The sequence below is a fragment of the Podarcis tiliguerta genome (genome assembly GCF_965153285.1).
Source record: "Podarcis tiliguerta genome assembly, chromosome: 5".
NCBI classification, from domain to species: domain Eukaryota; kingdom Metazoa; phylum Chordata; class Lepidosauria; order Squamata; family Lacertidae; genus Podarcis; species Podarcis tiliguerta.
The window spans coordinates 80,081,791-80,107,966 of NC_139538.1; the positions used below are offsets into that span (position 1 = coordinate 80,081,791).

A 26,176-nucleotide genomic window follows, 5' to 3' on the forward strand; every position below is an offset into this window, starting at 1 on the left:
CCGAACAACGGGAGCGCACCCCGCCGCGGGGATTCGAACCGCCGACCTTTCGATCGGCAAGCCCTAGGCGTTGAGGCTTTTACCCACAGCGCCACCCGCATCCCTGATAGAATAATACCTCCTTGCAAAAAAAAGAATTTTTAATATGGCGTCATTGATATAGTGGTGCCTCTTCTGAAGAGCAATTTTCCTGCTGGGCATGACACAGAGATGCATGGGTGTAGAGGTGCAACGTTCTGCAAAGCAGGGTTCTGCATGGACTGCAGGATTTCATCAGTATTGGAACTTCTTCACTGAAGACCTGGGCCTAAGTGTGGCCGCTGCTGAGATATTCTTAATCTTTGCCTTGTTGTCTCTAGGATGTGTACAAGGAGAGCCATGTGGTAAAATATTTGCCTTCATTGTTCTCTTTTTAAACACCTTTCGGCCTTTCTAGCATCCAAAATGCAACCTGCATGAAATTTATTTATATTAATGCAGATAATTAAGATGCATTTTTCTTTCACGCCACTGCAGTTCCATGTGATCTGATGACGTTTAAATGTATTGCCATGTATACATTTATAGTGTATGTTACTCAATGCCCTTTCTAGCCTATCCTCTTATACGGAAGTGCTTGAGTTGTGTTCTGTATTTCCCATTTTAGGGGCTTACCTCCTCACCCTCAAGGACACTTTCTTCGATCGAGCTAAAGCTTGTCAGATTATCGCTTCTATTCTGGTTGGCAAGGATGAGAAAATAAAAGTTCGCCTCCCACCGCCAGCAATTCTCAAGGTATGGAATGTCTTGGAGAAAGAGTGCACACTTGAGTTTAGTCAGTAATAAATTGGCGAGGTTCTTTTGCCTGGACGTGGAGCGGGTCTCCCTGATGTTGTTGTGCAGTATATCAAAAGGCAAGCTCTGAGGAAGGGCAAAAGGCCTTTCTGGAGGGTGGCAGAGTCTCAAACTGGACTATAGCTGAACACATCTGTCTCCCCCGTGACACTAAATGTGTTACACTGCAGTTAATACACCATGTTGGGTTTCAAAAATGAATGTTCCCATCGCTGTTCCAGATAAAAAATTCCGTTGACTTCAGCTGAACACACGCTTCTTCAGTTATCGATGTAATTCTTACTGGCAAAAGGATAACCATAAGAGTTTCCCCATTAAATGAACCATCTCTGCAGTGCTTGGTTGCAAATTCTGATTACAAAGAGACGGGTCTTCTTCCATTTGGTGGAAGGGAGCAGACATATTTGCGTGGCTGTATCTTTTGACCTCTGCCTCGTGGATTGAACAAAGGGCAGGTTTTAATCTGTGATTAAAACTTCAGTTGATTGGTTTAATCAATTTAATTGGTAGAGATTGAAACCGTGGCACCATCCCATTGCTTAGAATCCTAGAAATGAAGAACTGGAAAGGGACCACAAAGGTCATCTATCCCAACCCGCTGCAGGGCAGGAGTCTTTTGCCCAACGTGGGGTTCGAACCCACGACCCTGCGATTAAGAGTCTCGTCCTCTACCGGCTGAGCTATATGTTGCTCCTTGAGCTGGAATAGTTGAAAAGAAGTGGAAGAGTCGTTTGGGGTCCTAAAGTATAATGTTTTTGCATGTTCTAGTTCTATAACTTTAGTGGAAGCTCTTCTGCTTGTCTTCATAATCCTTTGTCCTCTTCCAGCCTGTAACCCTGTGGACAGGAAAGCAGGTCTTCGGTATCATTCTGAAGCCTAGTGACAGTTGTCCTGTCAAAGCCAACCTTCGAACCAAGGGCAAGCAGTATTGTGGCAAAGGAGAAGACTTGTGCAGCAACGATTCCTGTAAGTGGAGGTAGTGGGGAAGCCTGAGACTTGGCAACTGTAACTTCTGACATGCTTACTGGCCGCTGGGTTTATTGGAGATTTGTGCTTTCTTCTTCTTCTTCAAATTTTAATAATAATAATAATAATAATAACAACAACAACAACAACAATAAATTTATTTATCCCCTGCCCTCCCCAGCCAAGACCGGGCTCAGGGCGGCAAACAACCAATAACAAAAACAAGTTGATTAAAATACAATTTAAAAAGATTAAAATACAACATTAAAACATTAGGATGCAGCCTCTTCACAGGAGGAGAAAGGAAAAAGAAAGAGGGGGAAGGGATCAAGTTGATTCCAAGGCAAAGGCCAGGTGGAACAACTCTGTCTTACAGGCCCTGCGGAAAGAAATCAGATTCCGCAGGGCCCTGGTCTCATGAGACACAGCGTTCCACCAGGCTGGAGCCAGTGTTGAGAAGACCCTGGCTCTGGTTGAGGCTCATCTAACTTCCTTAGGGAGCGGGACCTCTAGGGTGTTGCTATTTATGGACCTTAAGGTCCTCTGTGGGGCATACCAGGAGAGGCAGTCCCGTAGGTACGAGGGTCCTAGGCCGTGAAGGGCTTTAAAGGTCAAAACCAGCACCTTAAATCTGACCCTGTACTCCACCGGGAGCCAATGCAGCTGGAAAAGCACTGGGTGAATATGCTCCCATGGCAGAGACCCTGTGAGGAGCCTCACTGCAGCATTCTGCACCCGCTGGAGTTTCTGGGACAGCTTCAAGGGCAGCCCCGCGTAGAGCAAATTACAGTAGTCAAGCTGGGAGGTGACCGAAAATACTTTTCAGATTTATACATTTCACTGATTTTACTATCATTTTGATGTTTCAAAACTTGACTTCCTTCTCCCTGTTTCTGCGATTCCTTAAATTTATTTAATACCTCCTGCATACCCAAATTAACTTAACTTGCTCATTTATTCATCTTCTTTAAATATATACTGTTATGAAACTGTTTGGCAAGTGCAGTGCAGATTGTTCCTTTCATAGGAGCTGAACATTGGGCAAAACTTGAGCAATCTGACTTTGTGGGGAGGGTTGTTTTTATTTCTGAAACTAACTTAACCTCAAACCATTGTTCTAGTTGAAATCAAACTGTTTAACAGTTCCTAGATTATTTTTGGAATGAGAACAGTGTTTACGAGGTTAACTCGATTTGGGCAAATGCTTGCAGCATGTTCTACAAAGAGAGGTTTACTTGATTGGCCTTTTGTTGTAGAAAATACTGCTGAGGCTTGCTTTGAAAGTCTTCTTGCTGCCCAAAAGCAGATGTTCCCAAGGAAGGTGTGGACGCCCGCAGCTCAATATTGTTTGTGGCTGAACCAGAAAGTCCTTTGGAGGATGCTATAGACCCCAGGCGAAAATGCACATCCATCTTATAGGTGCATGTTGAATGAAGAGACAGTCCTGCTTGTCTTGTCTATTAAATTAGCAAAGCCAACTTTAGCTTTGCAGTCCTTGACATGTCAGAATAAGAAAAGGACTCCCCTTGTTTTAGAAATATAGCTCACATACAGAAAGCCAGGCTCTTGTTTGACTGTGCTCAGTTATGTCTCTGTCCTTGTTTTAGTCTCTGTATTTATTCTTGTAACTAGTTTTAATTGTAAGAAGTCCCATGACCTTTGTGGTTGAGAATTTGTGTTTGTTTATATGCCCTGCTGGCCTTAAACTGTTACAAAATACGAAATGACCGAAATATGCTTGGATTCTACCACCCACCCTCCCCGCCTTACAACTTGAGTTCTCAGCGTTTCTGCATCTACCGTATAGGTTTCTGGGTGTGTTAAAGCACTGTTTTTCCCATTTGCAAACCAGGAACCACAACCGGGTAATGCCGTAATGTACACTAGGTTGCATAAGTAGCCCTGCCACCATTATTTTGAGAAGAGTTTTTTTAAGATTTAAGGTGCTGCTTTTGACCTTAAAAGCCCTTCACAGCCTAGGACCCTTGTACCTACGGGACCGCCTCTCCTGGTATGCCCCACGGAGAGCCTCAAGGTCCATAAATAGCAACACCCTAGTGGTCCCGGGCCCTAAGGAAGTTAGATGAGCCTCAACCAGAGCCAGGGTCTTCTCAACACTGGCTCCGGCCTGGTGGAACGCTCTGCCTCATGAGACCAGGGCCCTGCAGGATCTGATTTCTTTCCCCAGGGCCTGTAAGACAGAGTTGTTCCGCCTGGCCTTTGGCTTGGAGCCAATTTGATTCCCTTCTTCTCTTTCTTTTTTCCTTTCCTTCTCCTCCTGCGATGAGGCTACATTTTAATATTTTAATGTTTCAATATTTTAATGTTGTATTTTAATTTTGTTTTTAAGTTGTAATCATTCAACTTGTTTTTATTATTGCTTGTAAGCCGCTCTGAGCCTGGCCTTGGCTGGGGAGGGCGGGGTATAAATAAAAATTATTATTATTATTATTTATTATTATTATAAGAGAAGGGATGAAATGTTGCCATGTTGGGGCTAAAAGTGGTCATGAGTCTGAAAAAGCTGAAAACGGGAAGCTTAGGTTGACAAGTTTCTGACTTTTTTTTCCCCAGACGTTGCAATCCACAATAGTGAGTTGATGGCTGGCAGCATGGACAAAGGAACTTTAGGGTCTGGATCCAAGAATAATATCTTCTACATTTTGCTGAGAGATTGGGGACAAGTGGAGGCAGCTGATGCGATGTCACGGCTAGCCAGACTTGCTCCTGTCTACCTCTGTAAGTACCTTGAAAAGTGGCTTTCTAGTAATTTTATTCATTTTTTATTGCATTATGTTTCTATCCTGCGCTCCTTCCAAAGAGCTCAGGGCAGTGTGATGCACAGTTCTTCCCCACCCCTGTTTATCTATCCTCACAACAACCCAGAGAGGAAGATTAGCTGAGAAATATTGACTGAGCTATCCTCTGAGTTTTATGCCTGAATGAGGAATTGAACCCAGATCTTCCTAATTTTGACACTGTAATTAGTATACCACAATAGTTCTAATAAGAGCCTCCACAGCTGACTCTTCCTAGTCAAAACTGGAGTCAATACTAAGGTCTGGAATTTGTGTCTCCCTTTCACTGAATTCACTGGGGCCATGGCATGGTGGAGCTTAGGGTTGGATAACTTTTTAAGAGTCATTAAACTGCACAGGCATTGTACAAAGAAGGTAGTTGTTGTTCATCCCTAGTGATGCCACAGGCGCGTTCCAATAGATGCCACTTGTTTAGGGAAGAATTGTGACACACTCCCCAGTGACAAGATAATCAAATTTGAGTGCAGGAAAAGTACTGGCCTTGCAACAACAAAAAATATCTGGGTCCTGTGCAATGAATAAAGAAGCCACAACCATGCCTATCAATTGATTCTCTGGAAAGGCCCAAAGAGAACACACAATGTCAAAATGTACCACAAACCAGCAAGACCATTTACTAAAAATGCTACACTTTTAAAGCTAGTTCTGCTAGTTTTAGAAAAGTCTAAATATATCCTGCACGGATAAGAAGTTAAACCCTGAGTACAAAAATAACCTCGGATAAAATTCTCCGTGTGGCACTCAGTGAGCTGATGTGTACATTTGGCTGTTGTTTCCAAACACTTAGCTAATCGAGGATTTTCAATTGGAATTGGCGATGTGACTCCAGGACAGGGGCTGCTGAAGGCAAAGTATGAACTTCTGAATGCTGGGTACAAGAAATGTGATGAATATATTGACGCCTTGAAGACTGGCAAACTGCAGCAGCAACCTGGCTGTACAGCAGAAGAGACATTAGAGGTGAGTTGTATACCATCTGATAGAGAATTACTCATTCTTAGTAATGAATCAGAAGTCATGTTGTGTGCTGTTTGCTTATTTACCCTCTCAAGGGTGAAGCATAACTATTAAGATTCTGATGCAGCAAATTGATTTGCTGTGATTTGGCCAAACAGTCCCAAAATGTGAAGACGGGCCACATTTCAAGTGACCAAATCACAGTAAATCAGTGTGCTGAATCAGAATCTTAATCTTCTCAAGGTTGTCCCCAGGGAAAGATTGGGGACTTCAGGTTTCTCCTTTTCCCTAATTGCCACTATTCTTCTCGCTGCACCATAGGTGAACCCTCCTATCTCCTGATGGTTGAATATAGGGTTCCCCCTACCTAGGGAACAGGCACCTCCCAACAGCAATAAGTGCAGGAAAAAGAAAGAGGCAGTTTCTGGCCTCCCTGGATTCTGGGTCTTCTGAAGCACCAAAGGGGCCAGGCTAGAACAAACCCCCCACAGAAAGCCAGCATGTTCGTCAGTTTGACCAAATTCTTGGTTGTGCCTCTGTTGTTGCAATGATCAGCCGACAGAGCTTTCCTTTGGTACACTCTGCTTTTTCTTGGTCGTTAGGATTTGCTACGCTGCATCAATCTCTTTAGGTGAATTCTTGAAATGGTCAGCTTATTAACTGTAAGTCTCCTCCCAGGCGCTGATTCTGAAAGAGCTGTCTGTGATCAGAGACCATGCTGGCAGTGCCTGCCTTCGAGAACTAGACAAGAGTAACAGCCCCCTCGTCATGGCTCTTTGTGGTTCAAAAGGTAAGCTCGTGAGGACTTTAGAAAACAAGTGGCTGCTGCCCACTCATTCTAATTTTTCTGTTGCCAGTAAATAAAGAAGGCAGCAAAAGGTTATGGTTGCAGTTCAGACAACACTTGGATCTAGAACATGAAGCACAGGTTTAGATGTAATTCCAAGTGCATGCAGATGGTCTTTGAACCTGAGACAGCCCATATGACCAGCATCTATTTGAATCTGAGTTGCATTGCCTGTTGGTGCACAGTTAGCAACCAAAGATCAGTGGCGTGGGCAAAGATCGTACTGGCATGCCAATGTTATGCATTGTGGAGGCTGGCTTAAATGGCATGCTAGCAGCATGAAAACACTGCACAGGTAAGTTTTGCTTCTGGTTTTTACATGGCAGCACCACATTTTAAATTGGAAACTTTCCCACGTCATTTCTATACCTCCTACATAACACAGATGCTAAAAGACCAAGCAGCTGCATCTTAATTTTGCGTTCAGTTGTTTGCTCTCTGTCCAACTCTAGATTGATTGTTCTTAATTCATTGGGAATTTTGTCTGCTTTTTTTTTGCCCATGCAACATTGCAAACTGGTTCTCCAGCTCTGGTTGAACTGGCATGTCGAGTGCCAGCACTTCCTATGTGAGGGTTCAATCAAACCCAGTGCTCCCTGTTGGCATTCTGATAAGATAAGAATTCCATTTTGGACACTTCGTGTTTTGTTTTTTTAAAGGTAATGAATACTAAAGCTTTTTGCACAGATCTACATTAAATGCAAGCCCAACGTGATTCATAAATAATGGGGCACTTCTACAGTGGGTTGTATCCAGTGCTGCCACCTCAATTGTGCCACAGAAATTTTGCGCTCTCTCCTGCACACCCTCATAATCTGCTCCAGATTTTGAAAATGTGCACGCACATTCTCTTTTCTCTTTTATTTCTTTTATTAGTTTTGGTTTAGATTAGTTTGTCTTTTTTGTTGTAATGTGAAAAGTTTTAATTAAACTTTGTTTTTTAAAAAAGCGAATTTGCACATACAAATAAAGTAGGGTGGGGCAGACCTCCATCACACAGTATGCTGCTTTGGAACATGAGGCAAGATGTGACCTACCTCTTTCTTTCTGGCGTTGTCTTTTTAGGCTCCTTCATTAACATCTCCCAGATGATTGCTTGCGTAGGACAGCAGGCTATCAGTGGCTCACGCGTGCCTGACGGCTTTGAGAACCGATCCTTGCCTCATTTTAAGAAGCATTCTAAGGTGAATAGCATTGCGGGACCTAAATGACCTTATGAAATGGGGAGGTGTGGGTTTGAATACTAAATGAAGATGGAATTTCTGGTGCGATGTAATGTCTGAGCGGTTCAAATCTTGACTGCTGCGAACTCACAGGCTAGTTGGCCTTGAGAAAACCTCCCTCTCTGCTCCTCCTTCCCCCCTCCTTGTGCTTTCAGGATAATACAAATGACCTACCCCATAGGGTTGCTACAAGGACCAAGACACGATAATGTGAAATAATTTGCTCTTAATTCAATTGAACAAGCTGGGTCGTTTGCTTTAGACCACTGGAGTTTAACTCCATAAGGATGTAACAGTTCCAGTGGGCAACTTGCCCAGATCTTTGTCTCTTCTCCCTCTCGCTCCTCTTCCTTCTCTCCAGCCGCAAGTTGGCAGGCATCAAATTTAGAGCATTCTCCTCCTCTGTGTTGCCCATTATAGCTAGTTCTCTTTCCCACTCCCCGGGAAGCAGAGAGGCCTGTGGCTTCTTGTACTGGAATTGGAATCCTCTAGAGCCAACCAGGAATTGGCAAACTAAAAGCAAGGAAGTTGGGGTGGAGGTACTGCCAGTTATTCTGGACTCCATTCATCCTTCACTCTTGGCCATGCTGGCTTGGACCGATGAGAGCTGGAATCGAGCAACATCTCGATGGAGGGCCATCAGTTCTCCACCCTTGGTGTAAGGAGTAAATACAGGATGTAAATGTTGGGAATCGGCCTGTGGCGAAGGAATTCCAAGAAGTTCAGCAATCACGCTGGATCGTTTCTATGGAAAGCAATTCTGTGAACAACTGTTAACCTGTAGGAAATATTTTGGTAAAAGTGGAGCTTTTACTATAGGATATTTTACTGTGTGCAAAAGGGACACCCCTCCATCCTTTCTTGACCTCACTGGCACTCCTAGGAGATGAGTTCTCACATTTTCTAGAGCTGATAATTTCATCTGTTCGTGCAGCACTTCTTGAAGAGGTACAGATAATCGCTGTAAAGATAATAGCTATATTATCGTACCTGTAATACTGTATTTTTCCATGTATAAGATGTTTTTTTGTTTTGTTTTTTGCTTTAAAACATTAGTTAAAAATTGGAGGTTGTCTTATACACAGATGGTGAATTCACAGGGGTTTGGGTTTGGGCTCTGGCATGGGTGGTTCTGGCTCTGGCCTGATTTCTTAATTTTGGATTAAGAAAAATAAGGTAAAAGGCTAAAGGACCCCTGGACGGTTAAGTCCAGTCAAAGGCGACTATGGGGTTGCGGCGCCCATCTTGCTTTCATGCCGAGGGTGCTGGCATTTGTCCACAGACAGCTTTCCGCGTCATGTGGCCAGCATGACTAAACCGCTTCTGGCGCAACAGAACACCATGATGGAAACCAGAGGGCACGGAAACATCATTTACTTTTCCTGCCGCTGCTGCAGCAGCAGCTTTTTATCTACTTTCACTGGTATGCTTTCAAAGTGCTAGGTTGGCAGAAGCTGGGCTACAGGAACGTAAGCTCACTCCGTCACAGGGATTCGAACCGCCAACCTTCCGATCAGCAAGCCCAAGAGGCTCAGTGGTTTAGACCACAACGCCACCCACATCTCCCAAAAAATAGGGGTTGCCTTATACATGGAAAAATACGGTATATGAAGTCTGAAGCAGTTTTCTCATGGTTTGCATGTTTGTTTATTATAATTTCTATATAATTAACAAGGAGCTAAAGGTGGCATGTATGGTTGTCCAGCTCTTGCTTTATTCTCACAGCAACCCTGAGAGGTAGGTTGGAGTGAGAGACAGTGACTGGCCCAACATCACCCAGGATGCTTCATAGCGTGCATCTTGGGTCTCCCCGGTCCTACTTTGACGTTATAGGCTACTGCACCTCATTGACTCTGAGTGCATTTTCTACTGCAGCACATTTCAGGTCTTTTTCTCCCCTCTTGCAGCTTCCAGCAGCGAAAGGTTTTGTTGCCAACAGCTTCTATTCTGGCTTGACGCCCACTGAGTTTTTCTTCCACACCATGGCTGGTCGAGAAGGCCTGGTTGATACTGCTGTAAAAACAGCTGAAACGGGATACATGCAGGTAACTTGGGGATACTTTGTTGTGGGAGACCGTGTTAGCGTAGCAGAACACTCATGAGCAATTCCTATCCGTTACATGTAAAGGTTCGTTTTCCTTACCTAAGTCAAGAAAATAACTAGCATTCCTCTCCCAGTTTGTGGCCTCATTCTTCCTCAAAGGTTCAATTCTGATGATGAAGAAGGAATCCTCTATCTCTTGAAATGTCTATACTACATCTATAGAAAGATTCCTATATCTGTAGACGTAAATTGTGATTGTAGGAAATTTTGTGGGTCTTCCCTTTATGTCCGAGTTGTCTTTTTACCATGAGGGGCAGCCTTGCAAAAACAGCAAACATTTACTGCAAGCTGTCTATATTCACCAGTGTTAATACACATGTAACGTGTTCATGACCAGAAAGAAAGAGACCAGACTCCTTTCATTTTACCCATTTTTTCTATCAGGTTGCTTGGAGTCAATTCTTTCTATTTGCAGCTAAGCAGTCATTTGGAAACCTGTGTGAGGCTGTTTCATATGAGAGGATTTTTGTCTCATCAGCCAAATTCTACGTAGCAAAGGAGCTGAAAACTCCAGATTATCCCCCCCCCCCAAAAAAAAACCCATCATACTTTAAAAGATGACTTGGTCCTGCCTTCATCCCTTCTACAGGCTTCAATGCTTAGAAATATGGGATGGGATGCATTTTTTTCAAATATTCTGCTTTTTAAAAATTGAGACTTTGATAAAGAACATTTAATGAGATTTATCCAAGCCAAACCAGGCAGCAATACCTCAAGAATTGTACCTTGATTTCCTTTAATGCAGTATTAAGTGTTTGAAATGTTCCCTTAAAAGATTCAAATGGAGGGGGACTTTCAGTGTACCGGACTGCAATGGTTCCTACTTATTACACCATGGGTGATATTTCCAGACCTGTAATGACTCTCAGAATGCAGCACAGTTGCTCATCCTGCGTTTGGCAGTGCGAATTGGTCACCCCACCCACATTTTAGAAGTTTTGTAAACTGCATTACTAGATAGGTCCTGAAGGAGTTGTCTCCCCTTGCTTCCCAGAGACGGCTGGTAAAATCCCTTGAAGATCTGTGCTCACAGTATGACCTGACTGTCAGGAGTTCTACCGGTGACATCATACAGTTCATTTATGGCGGAGATGGCTTAGATCCTGCAGCTATGGAGGGAAAAGATGAACCTCTGGAGTTCAAGCGTGTCCTGGACAACATCAGAGTAAGTTTAAAACGGTATCAATAAATGTCAACGTACTACTGTAGCCTTATTAGACTTTACTGATTGGTGGGCTCTGCGTTGCTCCCGGGCGGGAGGAAGGAAGTCAAATGACACCGAGGGTTGGTTCAGAGAAAGAGTTCTTTATTTCTGCTCTCCGGAGCAGCAGAAAGGCACTCGCGTGGTCAGTCCACAGCAAGTCCAAAGAAATAAGAAATTTCATGCAGTATATATATCCTCCAGGCACCCTCTCCCCCTTCCCCAGGAATCCAGCCACGTCAGCTTGTACACGCAGGTTGACATCACAGATGTTCCTGCTCCGGCACTCTTAACCATAAAAGGGATTTCCTCCTGTACTCCTGACCATAAAAGGGTTTTCCTTACTACACTCTTACCTTGGAGCAACAGGTCACCAACTCCAAGAACACACACTGGCACTGTTTCCGGACTAGGTCTGTGCAGTGGCGTAGCGTGGGGGGTGCAGGGGAGGCCGGCCGCACCGGGCGCAACATCTGGGGGTTAGGGGACGCAAATCCACAGGTTAGGGGGCGCAAATTATTTGCCTTGCCCCGGGTGCTGACAACCCACGCTACGCCACTGGGTCTGTGCATCAGAGTGTGGTCGTCAGGACGTAAGATAAGACCTAGACATGTCATCCCTACTCCACTGGAACAGCCAAGGTCATTCCTTCACTACAAAGCTTGAAGGAAATCTTCCTATTGGATTTTAGTGAATGGACCTCCCAGTCCTCGTTTCAGCATCTACCAATTAAATATGCTACAGAATTCTTAATCTTGTATCTGTTTTCTTCCATCTGTCTTTGAGCTTGGATGACTCAGTTGGTTAGAGTGTGGGGCTACTGACACCAATGTTGCAGCTTTGATTCCCTGTGTAGGACTGCTGCATATTTCTGCATTTCAGGGGGGTTGATCCTCAGGGTCCCTTCCAGCTGTACAATTATATGATTCTAGTGGAGACTGGGGATCTTTGTAAGAATTGGGCTTTTTGCCCTAAATGATAGGATTTGATTAAAAAGCGGGAGGGGAGTTGGGCACATCCAGTTTGAAAGCATATTAAATTGTCTGAAGGAATTAAATTGAAAAGGCCCTAGTAATGTGTCTGTGTACTACTTTGCTGTTTAAGGCAGTGTATCCAAGCCGAAGTGAGCCTGCACTTAGTAAAAATGAATTGGTGTTAACTGCTGAATCCATCATGAAGAAGAACGAATTCCTTTGCTGCCAGGACAGCTTCCTACAGGTGATGTCTTTGCATCGTTTTCTTTTTCACACGATCATTAGTCCTTTACAAACTGCTCTCCCCAGAACACAAAGCAGCACGATTCAGTAATCTTACCTGTTTCCTGCTTCGGTAGCACCATCTCAGTTGTTAAATAGACAGATTTTGGGTTGAAATGCGGGTGTTTGTGCTCTGCCTTCTGAGGAATTGTTTTTATTTGCCAGTTAGGAACTGATGAGGTGCCTAAATATTCAGTTTTAAAGGCAGCACTTTCTTGTAAATATGAGCCAGGACTCTGTTGCTTTGATTTTCCGTGACTGGCATAATTATTGGTTTGCGATAGCAGGGATTCGGTTCAGAAAGAGCATTAACGTGTGCTATCCTATGAATAGTTTATTTCAATAACAGCAAAATGCCTGTTACTTTGTTTTTTCCCCTGTTCTTTCTTGAAGGCGTTTACTGAAACAGGTTATGCAGTGTACAATGAGGTAATTGTAGCATGTGTGCGCGCTATGTAGAACTTTATAGTGGTGACGCTTCTGGAATTGAAACTGTTTTGTATTACTAACCCCCAGTTCATATGTTCATTGGTGCTGGAACTTCCATCCACCACCTCCCTCTTGCCACCGTTCTTGGACAGCCCTTTGGTTCCACTGCCAACTCTCCAGTTCCCCAACCTTTGGGAATCGCCCCGCAACACGAGGATCAGTAAGGCACTGGACAACAGGACAACACACCTTCCATGAACTTTCCTCCTTTCATTCAGATCTAGTAATCCCTCTCCCCGAATGCTGTTCTGCTCTGCACCACCCAAGCCACCTTCCAGAGTCCCTGGGACTCCCATCTCACCCTCAAAAGTCCTGCTGTGTCAAGAAAAGTTTTTTGTGGACTACAAGAAGTAACTTCAGAATACAGTGGTACCTCCGGTTACGAATTTGATTCGTTCCAGAGGTCCGTTCTTAAGCCGAAAGCGTTCTTATCATGAGGCACGCTTTCACTAATGGGGCCTCCCGCTGCTGCCACGCCACCGGCGTGCAACTTCCACTCGCATCCCGGGGCAAAGTTCGCAACTAGGGGTATTTACTTCCAGGTTAGCAGAATTCATTACCCGAAGCATTCGTAAGGAGGACAGTACGTAACCCGAGGTTCCACTGTAATCAGGAAAAGCAGGAGAGGTTGACTGAAGTGCAGCTGGAGAAACAGAGCCCCAGTCTAAAAGACTTCAATTTGCTTACCTCAAGGTCCTGACAGGATTTGGGAGCCTGACTGATGAGGCTAATTCCCTATCACTATTGATCCATCAGCCGTTTGAGTCAATTTGATTCATATTTCTATGCCGCTTTTAATTCAAGGGAACCGCAAAGCAGCCTACAAACGATAAATAACAATAGCAGAACAGAACATCACAAACACATGTTTTGGAGGTTTACTATTTATTCATTTCATAAAGCTCATACACTGCTTTGATTGTAGGAAAAACCTCAAAACAGTTTACAAAGAAGATAAAACAATGATATTATCACAGTAAAGGTTTACAAAACAGACAAAAAGTTGAGCAACAATAGACTAAAACAAAACTCTTAAGTAACTGGGTAGGCTTGTCTTACAAAGAATGTTTTTAGCAGGCACCAAAAAGAGCTCAGTGCCTGCTTGATCTCACTAGGCAGGGAGTTTCAAAGCATAGGTGTTGCCGCACTAAACCATTGAGTTCTTACACTTGCGGAACAGGCATTATGGGGTTCTTACTTGTAGGTAGTGCCAATTCTGCTGATCAAAGTGGTCAAGTGGACATATGTGGGTGCTCAGGTGATCTCGGAGATAAATTGTTCCCAAGTGGTTAAGGGCTTTATATGCTAATAGTAACACCTTGAAAACCAGCAACCAGTGCAGATGTTCTACATTGACAAGTCCTCATTCGTTTCAGCAACCGTACTGCAGCATTCTGCACTAGCTCCTGGATCAAGCGCAAGTGAAGCCACACATAGAATGTGTTGCAGCAATTCAGTCTGTCCCTTCAATGCCTCTGCTGTATATAATGTTGTACAGTGGTACCTCAGGTTAAGTACTTAATTTGTTCTGGAGGTCCGTACTTAACCTGAAACTGTTCTTAACGTGAAGCACCACTTTAGCTAATGGGGCCTCCTGCCACTGCTGCGCCACCGGAGCATGATTTCTGTTCTCATCCTGAAGCAAAGTTCTTAACCTGAAGCGCTATTTCTGCGTTAGCGGAGTCTGTAACCTGAAGCGTATGTAACCTGAAGCGTATGTAACCTGAGGTACCACTGTATTCATGTAGTTTTATTTTTAAAATTATTCAAATAGTCCGTACATGTAAGGTTCCCTGATGAATCCTCACCACATATACCTTATTTTAAGGGAGCCTGGTCTTTTTATTTAGAGTTCTGTTTGCACCATTGTTTCCACCCAATACCTTACTCAATTTTTTAAAAAATCCCTCGCACACTGTTGTTAGGTATATGTATGGGACAGACAGCTCAAGAATTTCATGCTTAAGAATTAAAGAGAATTCGTTAATGCTTATTTACAACATAATATAATGGATTTGCTTATTGGTAGACAGCAAAGTATTATACTATCAGATATCCCTACCGATTGGAGAAAATAGTACATTAACTGTAACAGTGTTAGTGTTGCTTTAAGAAGATTCCCATGAACTGGTTCTAATCCTTACATGAAACCATTAACCAATTACCTGCTTATCTCCACCTCAGTTAACTCACAAGTTTATTCAGAGGACTTCAATGGAAGTCTTCTCTCTGGTCAGGAATTTGCCAGTTGCTGGCTTGAGCCCTCCCGAAGGCTGCTGCTGGAGGTTTCTTCTCACTTTTGGACCTCCTTAGCTTCTGCCTTCAGTGATTTCAGCTCTCGCATGAGCTTCTCACTCTTCCTCCTCCCCAACTGTTGCTGCTATTGCTTTCAGGCTCTCTCTCCAGGCTTCCTCTTCCTCCTTCAGAGTCACTTCTTGAATCAGCTTCCACAACTGAACCCCCCAAAGAGTGTGATAGGGCCGGCCCACCCATGAGGCAGGCTGAACCAGCTGCCTTGGGTATCAGAATCCCAAGAGGTGGTCCCCCCTCGGCCACCAGTGGAGAAGCGGCTTCCGGCGAAACGTCGCCGAAATCTCAGGAGATCTCGTGTGCTCTGTGAGATCTCACTGCAGCCCATCGCTGCTTCACAGGTGCCACCACACAAGCCAGGTGAGGGGCGCTTTAGCAGTGGGATACCACCATCCCGTTTTGCCTCAGGCGGCAAAACGCCACAGGTCCCCATCCCCCCCACCAGTGCTGAATCTGCTTCCACATTCCACACCAGCTAGAAATCTCCAACCTGTGTATTTGCACTGAAATTCTGAATGCTCATTGGCCTATAACTGCGGTCCGTTGTTGGGAACGAGTTTTCACAAAGGGACCAATCATAAACAGACTTATTTTGGATGCTCCTGCCTGATGCATAAAGGTTGAGGTGCACTGATTAATTGAAACCTCACATTTTACATAGTTACCTCCCCTTAGCAACACTGACAGTTCTAACTGCCACTTGGCAGACTGTCAGCTGAACTCGCATATAATGTTTACCTTTCTGGCTCTAGCCAAGAGTAAATGGCTGGTGTTTTCCCCCTCTTTGCGCATTTACAATTTTTCATACTTTGTGTGTGTCCCTATTATCACAGTATTCTTGCACCTCATCAAAAATGTAGTTTCTTCACAACAGGTGATAGCAGAGGTACCAAAAAACATACAAACCACCAGACGAGAGAATGAAACCCCAATAGAATAGCTGCAAACTATTCTCAGCAGTTGCTGAGGGAACCAAATGGTGATGGCCTTATCGTGTCAGTCAGTGGGGGGCATTTCTAAGTCTCCACTGTTGCTAGGCTAACTTTAAAGTACATTTTCTGAAACTACAGTAGATGCAGCAGTTATACTTGCTCCTCTACTTTTTGAATATGTACCGTATTTTTCGCTCTATAGGACACACATTTTCCCCTCCAAAAATTAAGGGGAAATGTGTGTGTGTGTTATGGAGCGAATGCAGGCTCCTTGGCTTCAGTGATAGCAACGCGAAGCCTCCGAAGCGCAATGGGAGCGCTCCCGCTGCGCTCCAGGGGCTTCAGGTTCCTTTCGCTGAAGCCTGGAGAGCAAGACTCTCCTGGCTTCAGCAAAAAGAACCCCAAGCCTCCGGAGCGCAGCGGGAACTCCCACCGTGCTCCGGAGGCTTCAGGTTGCCTTCACTCAATCCTGGAGAGCGAGAGGGGTCGGTGCGCACCAACCCCTCTCACTCTCCAGGCTTCAAAGATAGCCGCCTGAAGCCTCTGGAGTGCAGCCGGAGCTCCTGCTGCGCTCTGGGGGCTTTGGGTTCCTTTCGCTGAAGGGTAGGTGCCCCTTCAGCTAAGGCGCAGCACCCCTTCAGCTAAGCAGGAGGAGAAATGGAAGGGGCTCCATTTCTCCTGCCGCTTCGCTGAAGGGACGCTGTGCAGAGAGGGGGAGATTTTTTTTTTCTTGTTCTCCCTCTCTAAAACAAGGTGCATCCTATGGTCGGGTGCGTCCTATAGAGCGAAAAATACGGTAATTATGGGTCTGACATTGAAATCTGAGGACATTCTCCATCGTAGCAGAGGTCAGCGTTTTGTCCTATGGGAAACATTTCTGGTTGTTGACAAGGTATATTGAAACAATAATGAGCCAGGGAAAGCTTGCTTTTTTCTTCTTCGTGTCTTTTGCAAGAACTCCGAAACTTGGTTTCTACAAGTGCCTGGGGTTGCCACTGCCATTACACGCAAAGCACAATATGCACATGCTCCCTTGAACTTGAGTTTTACTTTGGCATAGCAGACACTGTAAACTCCTTTTCTCAGCCCTCTGGATTGAAGCCTAACTGCTGAAATGTATTTTGACCCTCTTCGGATCTTGATCTGCTGCACTGTTACTTGTCTGTTAGCTCAGAAAATAACTCGGTGCAAAAGAACACATTTCACTGCGACTTTCACCGGCTTTGGTAGTGCCTTTTCAAAGACAATCATTTTTTTGACGGAAGACTTTCTGGGGTAGTCAACCTTATAACAGGGTGGTGGTTAGATTGAAAATGCATGCAAAGTGCTTTGTACACTTAATGGCGGAGTGGGGGAGTATATAAATGATGGCGTACATGTTTTAATGTTCATTTTGTAACACTAACCAGTCCTGTATATGAGCAGGGATCATTAATGTAATGATAAGCTGAGAGAGAACTGGCCCTTTAAAAAAAAAAAAAGGCACCATTTCATAACCCAAGTTGGCTAAAAAAGCATCAGAGCTTCAGACTGGAGGTCCTGTGTCCTGCTTCCCACTGTGATTTAATCCACTGCCTCCAGGAAGCCCCCAAGCAGAGAATGAAGGCAACAGGCCAATCCCGTCACCCCTCATCATCACTTATTCATTGACATACCACCTCTGAATTGGGAGGCTGCATATAGACAGTCTTGCTAGAAGCCACTGATTCTCTTAAAATCCATGATTTCCCCCCTTCCCCTTTCAATTCTATCTTAAGCTAGCAGCCAAATGAATATTGCCTGGCCCAAATCAGGGTGTTCCTGAGTTCTCGTAGTTAGTTTATTAAATTCATGCATTACTTCCCACAGTGGACAATCCTAAAGCATTTTAAAGGAGTAAAATACGGGGATGCGGTGGAAAATACACACAGTTGTATCCAAAGCAAGACTATGTGAGCATTCCATCCGCTCAAGGATTTCTGCTTGCACAAGAAAACGTCCACACTCTCTTCCCCCAGCTTGTTATGGGATTCCCCTGGCTCTCTGGAGCAGATTTGGGGAGGGTGCAAGGTTGTGGGGTAGAGGGAGATGTGTGGGGAAAGTCCCTTTGTGCAATCTGAAATCCTTGTGCCGACAGGACACATACGTTGATTACTGGCTCTAAACATGGTAACAACATAATTAGAGCAAAATATCTGGTCATTGGTGCAACCCAAATGCCCAGGAAAACAGAAATGTTGTTACCTGGCAGCGAAATAGCGACAAAGTTGGCACCGAGCAGGTCTCCCTGGGGAGAGCATGCAATAGACTGGGAGCTACTACAGAAAAAGCCTGTTCTTTGGACCCTTTATGTAGGTGGCAAACAGAGAAGAGCCTCACAGGACAATCTTGGGGTTCAGTCAGGTTAGAGAAGCTCCTCCAAACACACCTTCTTATCTCTTGCTCCTTTCTGGTGTCCTCCCCCTCCGCCAGTCCGACTGAATTTTGTGCATCTGCTTTTTGCATTCTGTTAATACAGGTTCCCAGGTCTCTGTATGTTAGAGAAATCTTGGCATAAGAGAAATATTCCAGAATCATCTCCTCCTTCTTTCCCCGCCTCTCTCAGCTTTGTGAGATGTATATAAAGTCAGAAAAGTCCCCAAAATTCTAGCAGAGAGAACATCTGTAATCACTTTATTGCTCCTTGGCAGGTAGCTATTTCAATTGCTTTCCAAAAGCAACTTGAAGTGTGCAGTTGTGGCATGAAATGCATTTTTGAGTCACTTTTATGCTTTACGACTTTTTTACTAATGCAAAATACTGCCAGATGTTTATAAGCTAAGAGTCTCCATAGTAGCCGGGCTGCAGAATATAAGGCGGAGACGCCTTAAAACATGCATGTTATTTTATTTTTTGCTGTTGTTGCAGGAAATAAAAAAATTCATCAAAGCTATGTCCGAGAAGATCAAGAAAACCAGGGACAAGTATGGCATTAATGACAACGGCACAACAGAGGTAATGTCGCTTGTGGGTTGTGTGCTGATTCCATACCCTTTAACAGATTAAGATAGGGGCACTATTTGACGGCTCTGGTTGCCCTAACAGATGATCTCCGTAGACAACTAGATCGAGGCGGGTCAGGACTGCTGATCCTTTTAGATTTGTCAGCAGCCTTTGACATGGTCGATTATGATCTTCTGGACCACCGCCTCGCAGACGTGGGGATACAGGGCATAGCCCGTAACTGGTTGTGCTCTTTTATCTCTGGTCGGGGACAGAGGGTGGCACTAGGGAGGGAAATGTCGTCGCGCCACTCCTTGGTGTGTGGAGTGCCGCAGGGCGCAATTCTCTCCCCGATGCTTTTTAACATCTTTATGCGCCCCCTTGCCCAGATTATCCGGAGCTTTGGGCTGGGCTGTCACCAATATGCTGATGACACTCAGCTCTATCTGTTGATGGATGGCCACACCGACTTGGCCCCGAACACACTGACCAGATGTTTGGAAGCTGTGTCTAGATGGTTTCGTGGGAGCTGATTGAAACTAAATCCTTCGAAGACAGAGGTCCTATGGCTAGGTCGAGATGACATGGGGATGAGGGACCAACTCCCTTCTCTTGCGGGGGCCCAATTAGTGCCATTGCCTTCCGTTAAGAGTTTGGGTGTAATCCTTCCATGGAGGCGCAAGTTACAGCAACAGCCAAGGCGACATTTTTCCACCTTCGCCGCATCAAGCAGTTGGTCCCTTACCTTTCCCGCCCTGACCTGGCCACAGTGATCCATGCGACGGTCATCTCCAGGCTTGACTACTGTAATTCGCTCTACGCAGGGCTGCCCTTGAAGCTGTCCCAGAAACTCCAGCGGGCACAGAATGCTGCAGCGAGGCTCCTCACGGGGTCTCTGCCATGGGAGCATATTCACCCAGTGCTTTTCAAGCTGCACTGGCTCCCGGTGGAGTACAGGGTCAGATTTAAGGTGCTGCTTTTGACCTTTAAAGCCCTTCATGGCCTAGGACCCTCGTACCTACGGGACCGCCTCTCCTGGTATGCCCCACGGAGAGCCTCAAGGTCCATATATAGCAACACCCTAGTGGTCCCGGGCCCTAGGGAAGTTAGATTGGCTTCAACCAGAGCCAGGGCCTTTTCAACTCTGGCTCCGGCCTGGTGGAACGCTCTGCCTCATGAGACCAGGGCCCTGCAGGATCTGATTTCTTTCCCCAGGGCCTGTAAGACAGAGTTGTTCCGCCTAGCCTTTGGCTTGGAGCCAATTTGATTCCCTCCCTCCCTCTCTCTCTCTTTTCTTTTCCTTCTCCTGCGATGAGGCTACATTTTAATATTTTAATGTTCCATTATTTTAATGTTGTATTTTACTTTTGTTTTTAAGTTGTAATCATTCATCTTGTTTTTATTATTGCTTGTAAGCCGCTCTGAGCCCGGCCTTGGCTGGGGAGGGCGGGGTATAAATAACAAATTATTATTATTATTATTATTATTATTATTATTATTATTATTATTATTATTATTTGTATGCAAGCTTGTGTAACACACCCTTAATTCCCATACCTGGTATCTCTGCCAGAACTGCCCATGCCCACTGTCGTTTTGTAATGCTGGACACAGTGTCGCACCTTGTCTAATAATCTGCAGCAACCTTGTCCTACACTTGTTTCTGAAGCAGGGAGATTCGGAAACTCAATACAATTCTTTCATTAAAAAAAACAAAGACCCAATCCTTAAAGTTTAACCTGCAATGATTCTGGATATATGTACTGAATAACAGCTGCGGCTTAAACATATTCCATAACTTATTATCTCGCTTACTGCAGAGAGGGGGGGAACAGAAGTGAATATCACTGTTGGTTTTTTCCTCTGTGTTTTCATATTGTGCACTAGGGGAATGCATAATACATGCCCTGTCTATTGAATTAAATTCCTAACTGTTCTGGCTCTTTATTGCTTCAGCCGTATGTTTTGTACCAATTGGACCGGATTACTCCAACCCAGCTGGAGAAGTTTCTCGAGACCTGTAGAGAGAAGTATATGAGGTATGGATAATTCCACCCCACCCCACCCCCCGGGTAGGAGTGAATGTCATTTGAACTGATTTAGCCAAATCTGATTATAAGTAGGTGAGAAAGTGGTAGAAAGTATTCTCCTGCTTCTCGGGCAGAACTTAGGAGGTCTGAAGCGGGAGGCAAGTTTTAGCCAAAGTTCAGTTTTTCTCCCTCAGATGTTTGTCTCAGTGTCAATATAGCTAAAAAGATAAGCAGTAATGGCTCTGCAATTGTCACATGATTCATGCTAATATAGCAATGACCAGCTTCCCTCAGATTTATTGCAAAGTTGCCCATCTCCCCTGATACATAGTTAAATTCCTTGCATACTTACTACAGTGGTACCTCAGGTTAAGTACTTAATTCGTTCCGGAGATCCGTACTTAACCTGAAACTGTTCTTAACCTGAAGCACCACTTTAACTAATGGGGCCTCCTGCTGCTGCCGCACTGCCGGAGCACGATTTCTGTTCTCATCCTGAAGCAAAGTTCTTAACCTGAAGCACTATTTCAGCGTTAGCAGAGTCTGTAACCTGAAGCGTATGTATCCTGAAGCGTATGTAACCCGAGGTACCAGACTAAAGGATCATCCCTTTCCTCCCCACCCCCCCCACACAATTACATTGTTCTGGGGTTTCTCCCAACCCCCAGAGCCATTGGGGGGGGGGAGCGGAAGGGGGAAGCCCCATTGCAGAAGCCCTCACGCATGGCTTGCACTGACGGGACTCATTAGGTCAGTGGTTCTTAAAGGGTGATGGGCAGGACAGGATGGCAAGTGTGGCAGAAAGATTCAAGGACAATCAGTATTATATTTTGGGAATAATTCATGTTCTTGTGTAGCCACAATGATTTCTGTTTTCCGGATGTCCTGTGATCATGTTGTAAAGTAGTTGTGTTTTGTATTACAAATCAAGCATTGCTGGGAGTTGTTTTGTTTCCCAATGTATTTCTTACCAATAAAAAAATTGGGCATTTTTTTCCTCTGAAAGTGCGTCCCAGAGAAAAAAAAAATGAGAACCACTGCGTTAGAGGAATCCACCTTCACCCCACCCACCCACCGTAATTTTTTGTGCTTATGATTTCTCCAGTAGTAAGAAGCACCCGTTTTAGTCCTTGCAGTCGAACATAATATAAATGCAAGCACCTGAGATTTCCCAGTAATGCTACTACTGAAACCAAGGGTATTATATAGCAGGACATTTCCTGGATGACATTCTAATTTATTATTATTACAGTATATATTTTTAAAAATATTATTACATTGGATGCTTGAATTGGATTGAACAGTAATTATGAAACGCGACAGTTGCAGAGATGAGGGTCCTGCTGCCCTCTAGATCAGGCATCCCCAAACTCGGTCCTCCAGATGTTTGGGACTACAATTCCCATCATCCCTGACCACTGGTCCTGTTAGCTAGGGATGATGGGAGTTGTAGTCCCAAACATCTGGAGGGCCGAGTTTGGGGATGCCTGCTCTAGATGCTGCTGCAACGCAGCTCCCATAATCCCTGATCATTGGCAGTGTTAATGGAAGTTGAAGTCCATTAACATCTGGAGGGCCTCAGTTTCCCCATCTCTGCATTGCAGTGAAACGCTATAAATAGTCTTGCCTTTGGGTGTGCTGATTGCCTTTCACCAGGCAGTAGCAAACTCGGAAGGCTCCAGATTACGAAACGGAAGGAGATCTGAAATTATCCTGGGCCTCAAGTTCTCCAACTATGGACGGCTGCTGCATTAACTAATACTAAATCCCACTAAGCAAACTATTAAGTTTAAGCATGTTGTGCCTATGGTTTCTCGGTCATTTAGGTTTTGTAATAGGAGGTATACTGTATAAGAATAATGCTTGTTTTAAATGTCTGTGCTAGCTTTTAGCCCATAGCAACATAAAAGCAACTTCTATGAGGAACAGAAGCACTAAAACCATATTGAAAATGTATTGCAGAAGCAGCAAAGGGGCACATAAAACACTGAATTGCGAATGAATTTACTTGTGTGTAAAATCACCAAAAAACAGGACTATTGGGAGAAGCAATTTCCCTTCCCAGCCCTCACGGAGTGGATATTTTGGGGTGGGTTGATTCCACACACCCCCCCCCAATCTAAATATTCTGTCTCGGTAACAGTGGAAAGGAAGTTACCTCTGTTTCCGAACTGCCTTTATCCTGAATCGTGACATTGGTTTTGAGAAGGCTGAGGCTTTTTTTATACTGGAAGAAGACAGTACTAGTCTTGAGGCTGTTACTGCTCTGTGAGTTGATTTGCTTTATGTAGAGAAGGTCCATAATATGCCGTAGGATTGTTTCGCTGGGATTTAACTAAGGGTGACAGCTGTCCTCTGATCTTCTACTTGCTTCGTTGCATAAGGTCTCTCGCGGAGCATATTGCTGCTGTGACTCTGTGCATCTTGGAGCCTTAGCTTTGCCCTGCCAGATGAGGATGGTTAACAAATGGGATTTAAAATAATTGTTTGATGTTGACCTCCTTGGCTGAGATCACTTAGCCTGTGCACAAGAAAACGACAGTGCTGATAATATTCATTGGAGTATTCAGATCGGGGCTGGTCCAGTGACCTTGGTAAGGGCATCAATTGAATCTCATCTACCAAATGAACTCATGTTGATATAATAAGACACCTTTTTCATGTCATGGGGATCATAGCCTTGATGCTTCTAGTGTTCACTGTCTCTGTATTGTTATTTGCTGTCAAATGGTTGATATGTTTTATTATAGGGTAAAAAAAACATTTTGTCTGCCTTTGAAGGCATTTCAGAATAGGGTAATTATATATAAGAGACCCTGATTGTTGCTGGAGGCGCTGAAGGATGTTCACAGATTTATCTGGGCAGCCAATTTTCAGAAGGACAGTCCACAGGGTATTACGATTTACATCGTCGAAGGCCTTTGTCAGGTCAAAAAATGCCATATACGGGGGTTGGTCTTGCTCTCTGCATTTTTCTTGAAGCTGTTGAGCAGTGAAAATCATGTCCACTCTCCCCCTAGAAGGCCGAAAACCATTTTGGGATTCAGGAAGGGTAGACTTGGATATTCTTAAGAGACAGTTTGCTAGGATCCTTGCAAGAATTTTGCTGGCCGCAGCTAATAAAGAGATGTCTCGATAGTTTCCACAATCCATTCTATCACCTTTTTTAAAGAGATTGAGAATTTTGGCATCCCTAAAGTCTGCTGGGATCTCTTCTCTCTCCCAGATTTTTTCGATGAGCTTCTGAAGTTGTTGTGTAAGTTCAGTTCTGCCCACTTTGAAGACTTCGGCAGGTATCCCATCAGGTCCGCTGGCTTTGTTGTTTTCCATTTGGTTAATAGCTGTACACAACTCTCCCAGATTTGGAGATACTGCAAGCTCATCTCTAACTTGTTTTTGCGGAATTTGTGAGAGGACCTCAGCAGCAACGGGGGGGCGGGCGGTTAAGGAGATGTTGGTAATGTTCTTTCCAGCGCAGTGCAATAGCTTCTTTATCTTTTAGAAGTATGGTACCGTCTACTGAGCACAGGGGGCATATGCCATGAGGCTTATGAGGGAACAGTTTCAAGCAGCTGATCTTGGGGCTTTGTGATTCTGAAGGATCAGGGAGAAAAACAAAATGTGTATTAAATACACAGCTCTCCTGAACACCTGTGCTTTCACTTTCTTAAAATCGAGTGTTTGACCATTATATAATATATAGTTGAAAGTGTGCAGCCGGTGCCTGATGAATTCTCAGAACGCAAAAAAAAGGTGACGGAAAGATTTTGAGCTGTCTGTGCTCCTAGGCTGCGACACAGCTTCTTGTCTTCCACCAGGGTTTAAAGAAGTGGGTTTTATGATTTCATAGTGCCACACTGAACCTTTTGGGGGTTCAGAGAATGGGGATCTTGGTCCTTAGAGGCCATCTCAGCCAGGAACTCTCTAGAGTCGACTCGTAGGTGTGAAAATTAATAAATACAAAAGTTTTCTTGGTTTTATAACCTAGGGCACAGATGGAACCTGGCTCTGCAGTGGGAGCTCTGTGCGCTCAGAGTATCGGAGAGCCTGGCACACAGATGACTCTGAAAACTTTCCATTTTGCTGGGGTTGCCTCAATGAACATCACGCTAGGGGTGCCGAGAATCAAAGAGATCATCAATGCCTCCAAAGCCATCAGGTACTGAAGCCAGATTTTATTCTCATCTTGATATTTGAATGGCAGATTTAATTATAACGGAGGGAGGTCTCTCTCTCTCTCTGTCAACTTGCTAGCTGGAGTCAGAGTCTGGGCACTATAATAAACAGAAACTGACAGGAACAGGATAACTACAACATTTGATCTATCCAGTAATTCTTGCCTATGACACAAACATTTGTCTTCTGAAAAGCAAACAAGTTGAGTAACTCAACTTCTGGTTGCAAGTTGCCTACTGGGGGGGGGGCGGAATAAGCTGCAGGCTGATATCCCTTATCTTGGATGGCTGCTAAATGCTCTTATTTATAGGGGTTCAATGTATTTGTTGCTCTCTTGATCCAACAAAATGAGACCCTTTTTTTTTTTAAGGTGGAGAGTTATTTCTTAGGCCTTCCTGTTGATCAAAGCACAAAAATAACTGAACCTAAAAAGTTACAGTGTACCTGCCATTTGCTACCTCGACCTAAGGCAGCAAGATAAAAGGGGGTCAATTTAGTAGCTGATTGCACTATAATTAGTAGACTCTTGATTAACAAAGTCAAGATACTGTGTGAACAAGGTCAAGGCTCATAAGAGGAACCTCCATTCACAAAAAAGTGTTGTGCTATGTCTTCCAAGCTATGAGCAAGATTCAGTATCCTTGAAATAATTGGTTTGGGAAAGCAACAAATTTCAGCAGAGTGAGTTAACACCACAGCAGATAACTGCAGAGATGCGGTTTATGGATTTTTTTTAGATTTTAAAAGTACAGGCATCATAAGTTGTTTCGTACAATGTTTAGTTCTCGATATATAAAATAGAATTATCAGTTAATGTTCATGGTACGTAAAGGTAATAAACCAGTAGGCTTTTCACAACGATATGCTTTTGCTTCTTATCTATAGTACGCCAATTATCACAGCCCACCTTGACACGGACGATGATCCAGACTTTGCCCGTTTGGTTAAAGGAAGAATAGAGAAGACGCTACTGGGAGAGGTAGACGGTGCCTTATTGTTGCTTAATATACAATATTTCCCATCATGGTTCTGCACTGCTGTGATGCTTATTAAACAATGAGCATGGTTGAA

General features: G+C 44.2%; 1 protein-coding gene across 4 annotated transcripts in view; it reads left to right on the forward strand.

The window, feature by feature from the left end:
- POLR3A (RNA polymerase III subunit A) overlaps positions 1-26,176 on the forward strand; it is a 51,416-nt gene that overhangs the window by 14,561 nt on the left and 10,679 nt on the right. For 2 of the 4 annotated variants that reach the window (XM_083440292.1, XM_083440294.1), the window contains exons 13-26: positions 647-774; positions 1,662-1,800; positions 4,375-4,539; positions 5,407-5,579; positions 6,255-6,366; positions 7,489-7,607; positions 9,554-9,691; positions 10,745-10,915; positions 12,056-12,169; positions 12,601-12,636; positions 18,825-18,911; positions 20,856-20,938; positions 24,918-25,088; positions 25,991-26,084. In XM_083440292.1, the coding sequence (XP_083296418.1) occupies positions 647-774; positions 1,662-1,800; positions 4,375-4,539; positions 5,407-5,579; positions 6,255-6,366; positions 7,489-7,607; positions 9,554-9,691; positions 10,745-10,915; positions 12,056-12,169; positions 12,601-12,636; positions 18,825-18,911; positions 20,856-20,938; positions 24,918-25,088; positions 25,991-26,084 (1,730 nt within the window). The remainder of the gene's footprint in view (positions 1-646; positions 775-1,661; positions 1,801-4,374; positions 4,540-5,406; positions 5,580-6,254; positions 6,367-7,488; positions 7,608-9,553; positions 9,692-10,744; positions 10,916-12,055; positions 12,170-12,600; positions 12,637-18,824; positions 18,912-20,855; positions 20,939-24,917; positions 25,089-25,990; positions 26,085-26,176) is intronic. The other 2 variants (XM_083440293.1, XM_083440295.1) reach the window with 1 other exon arrangement.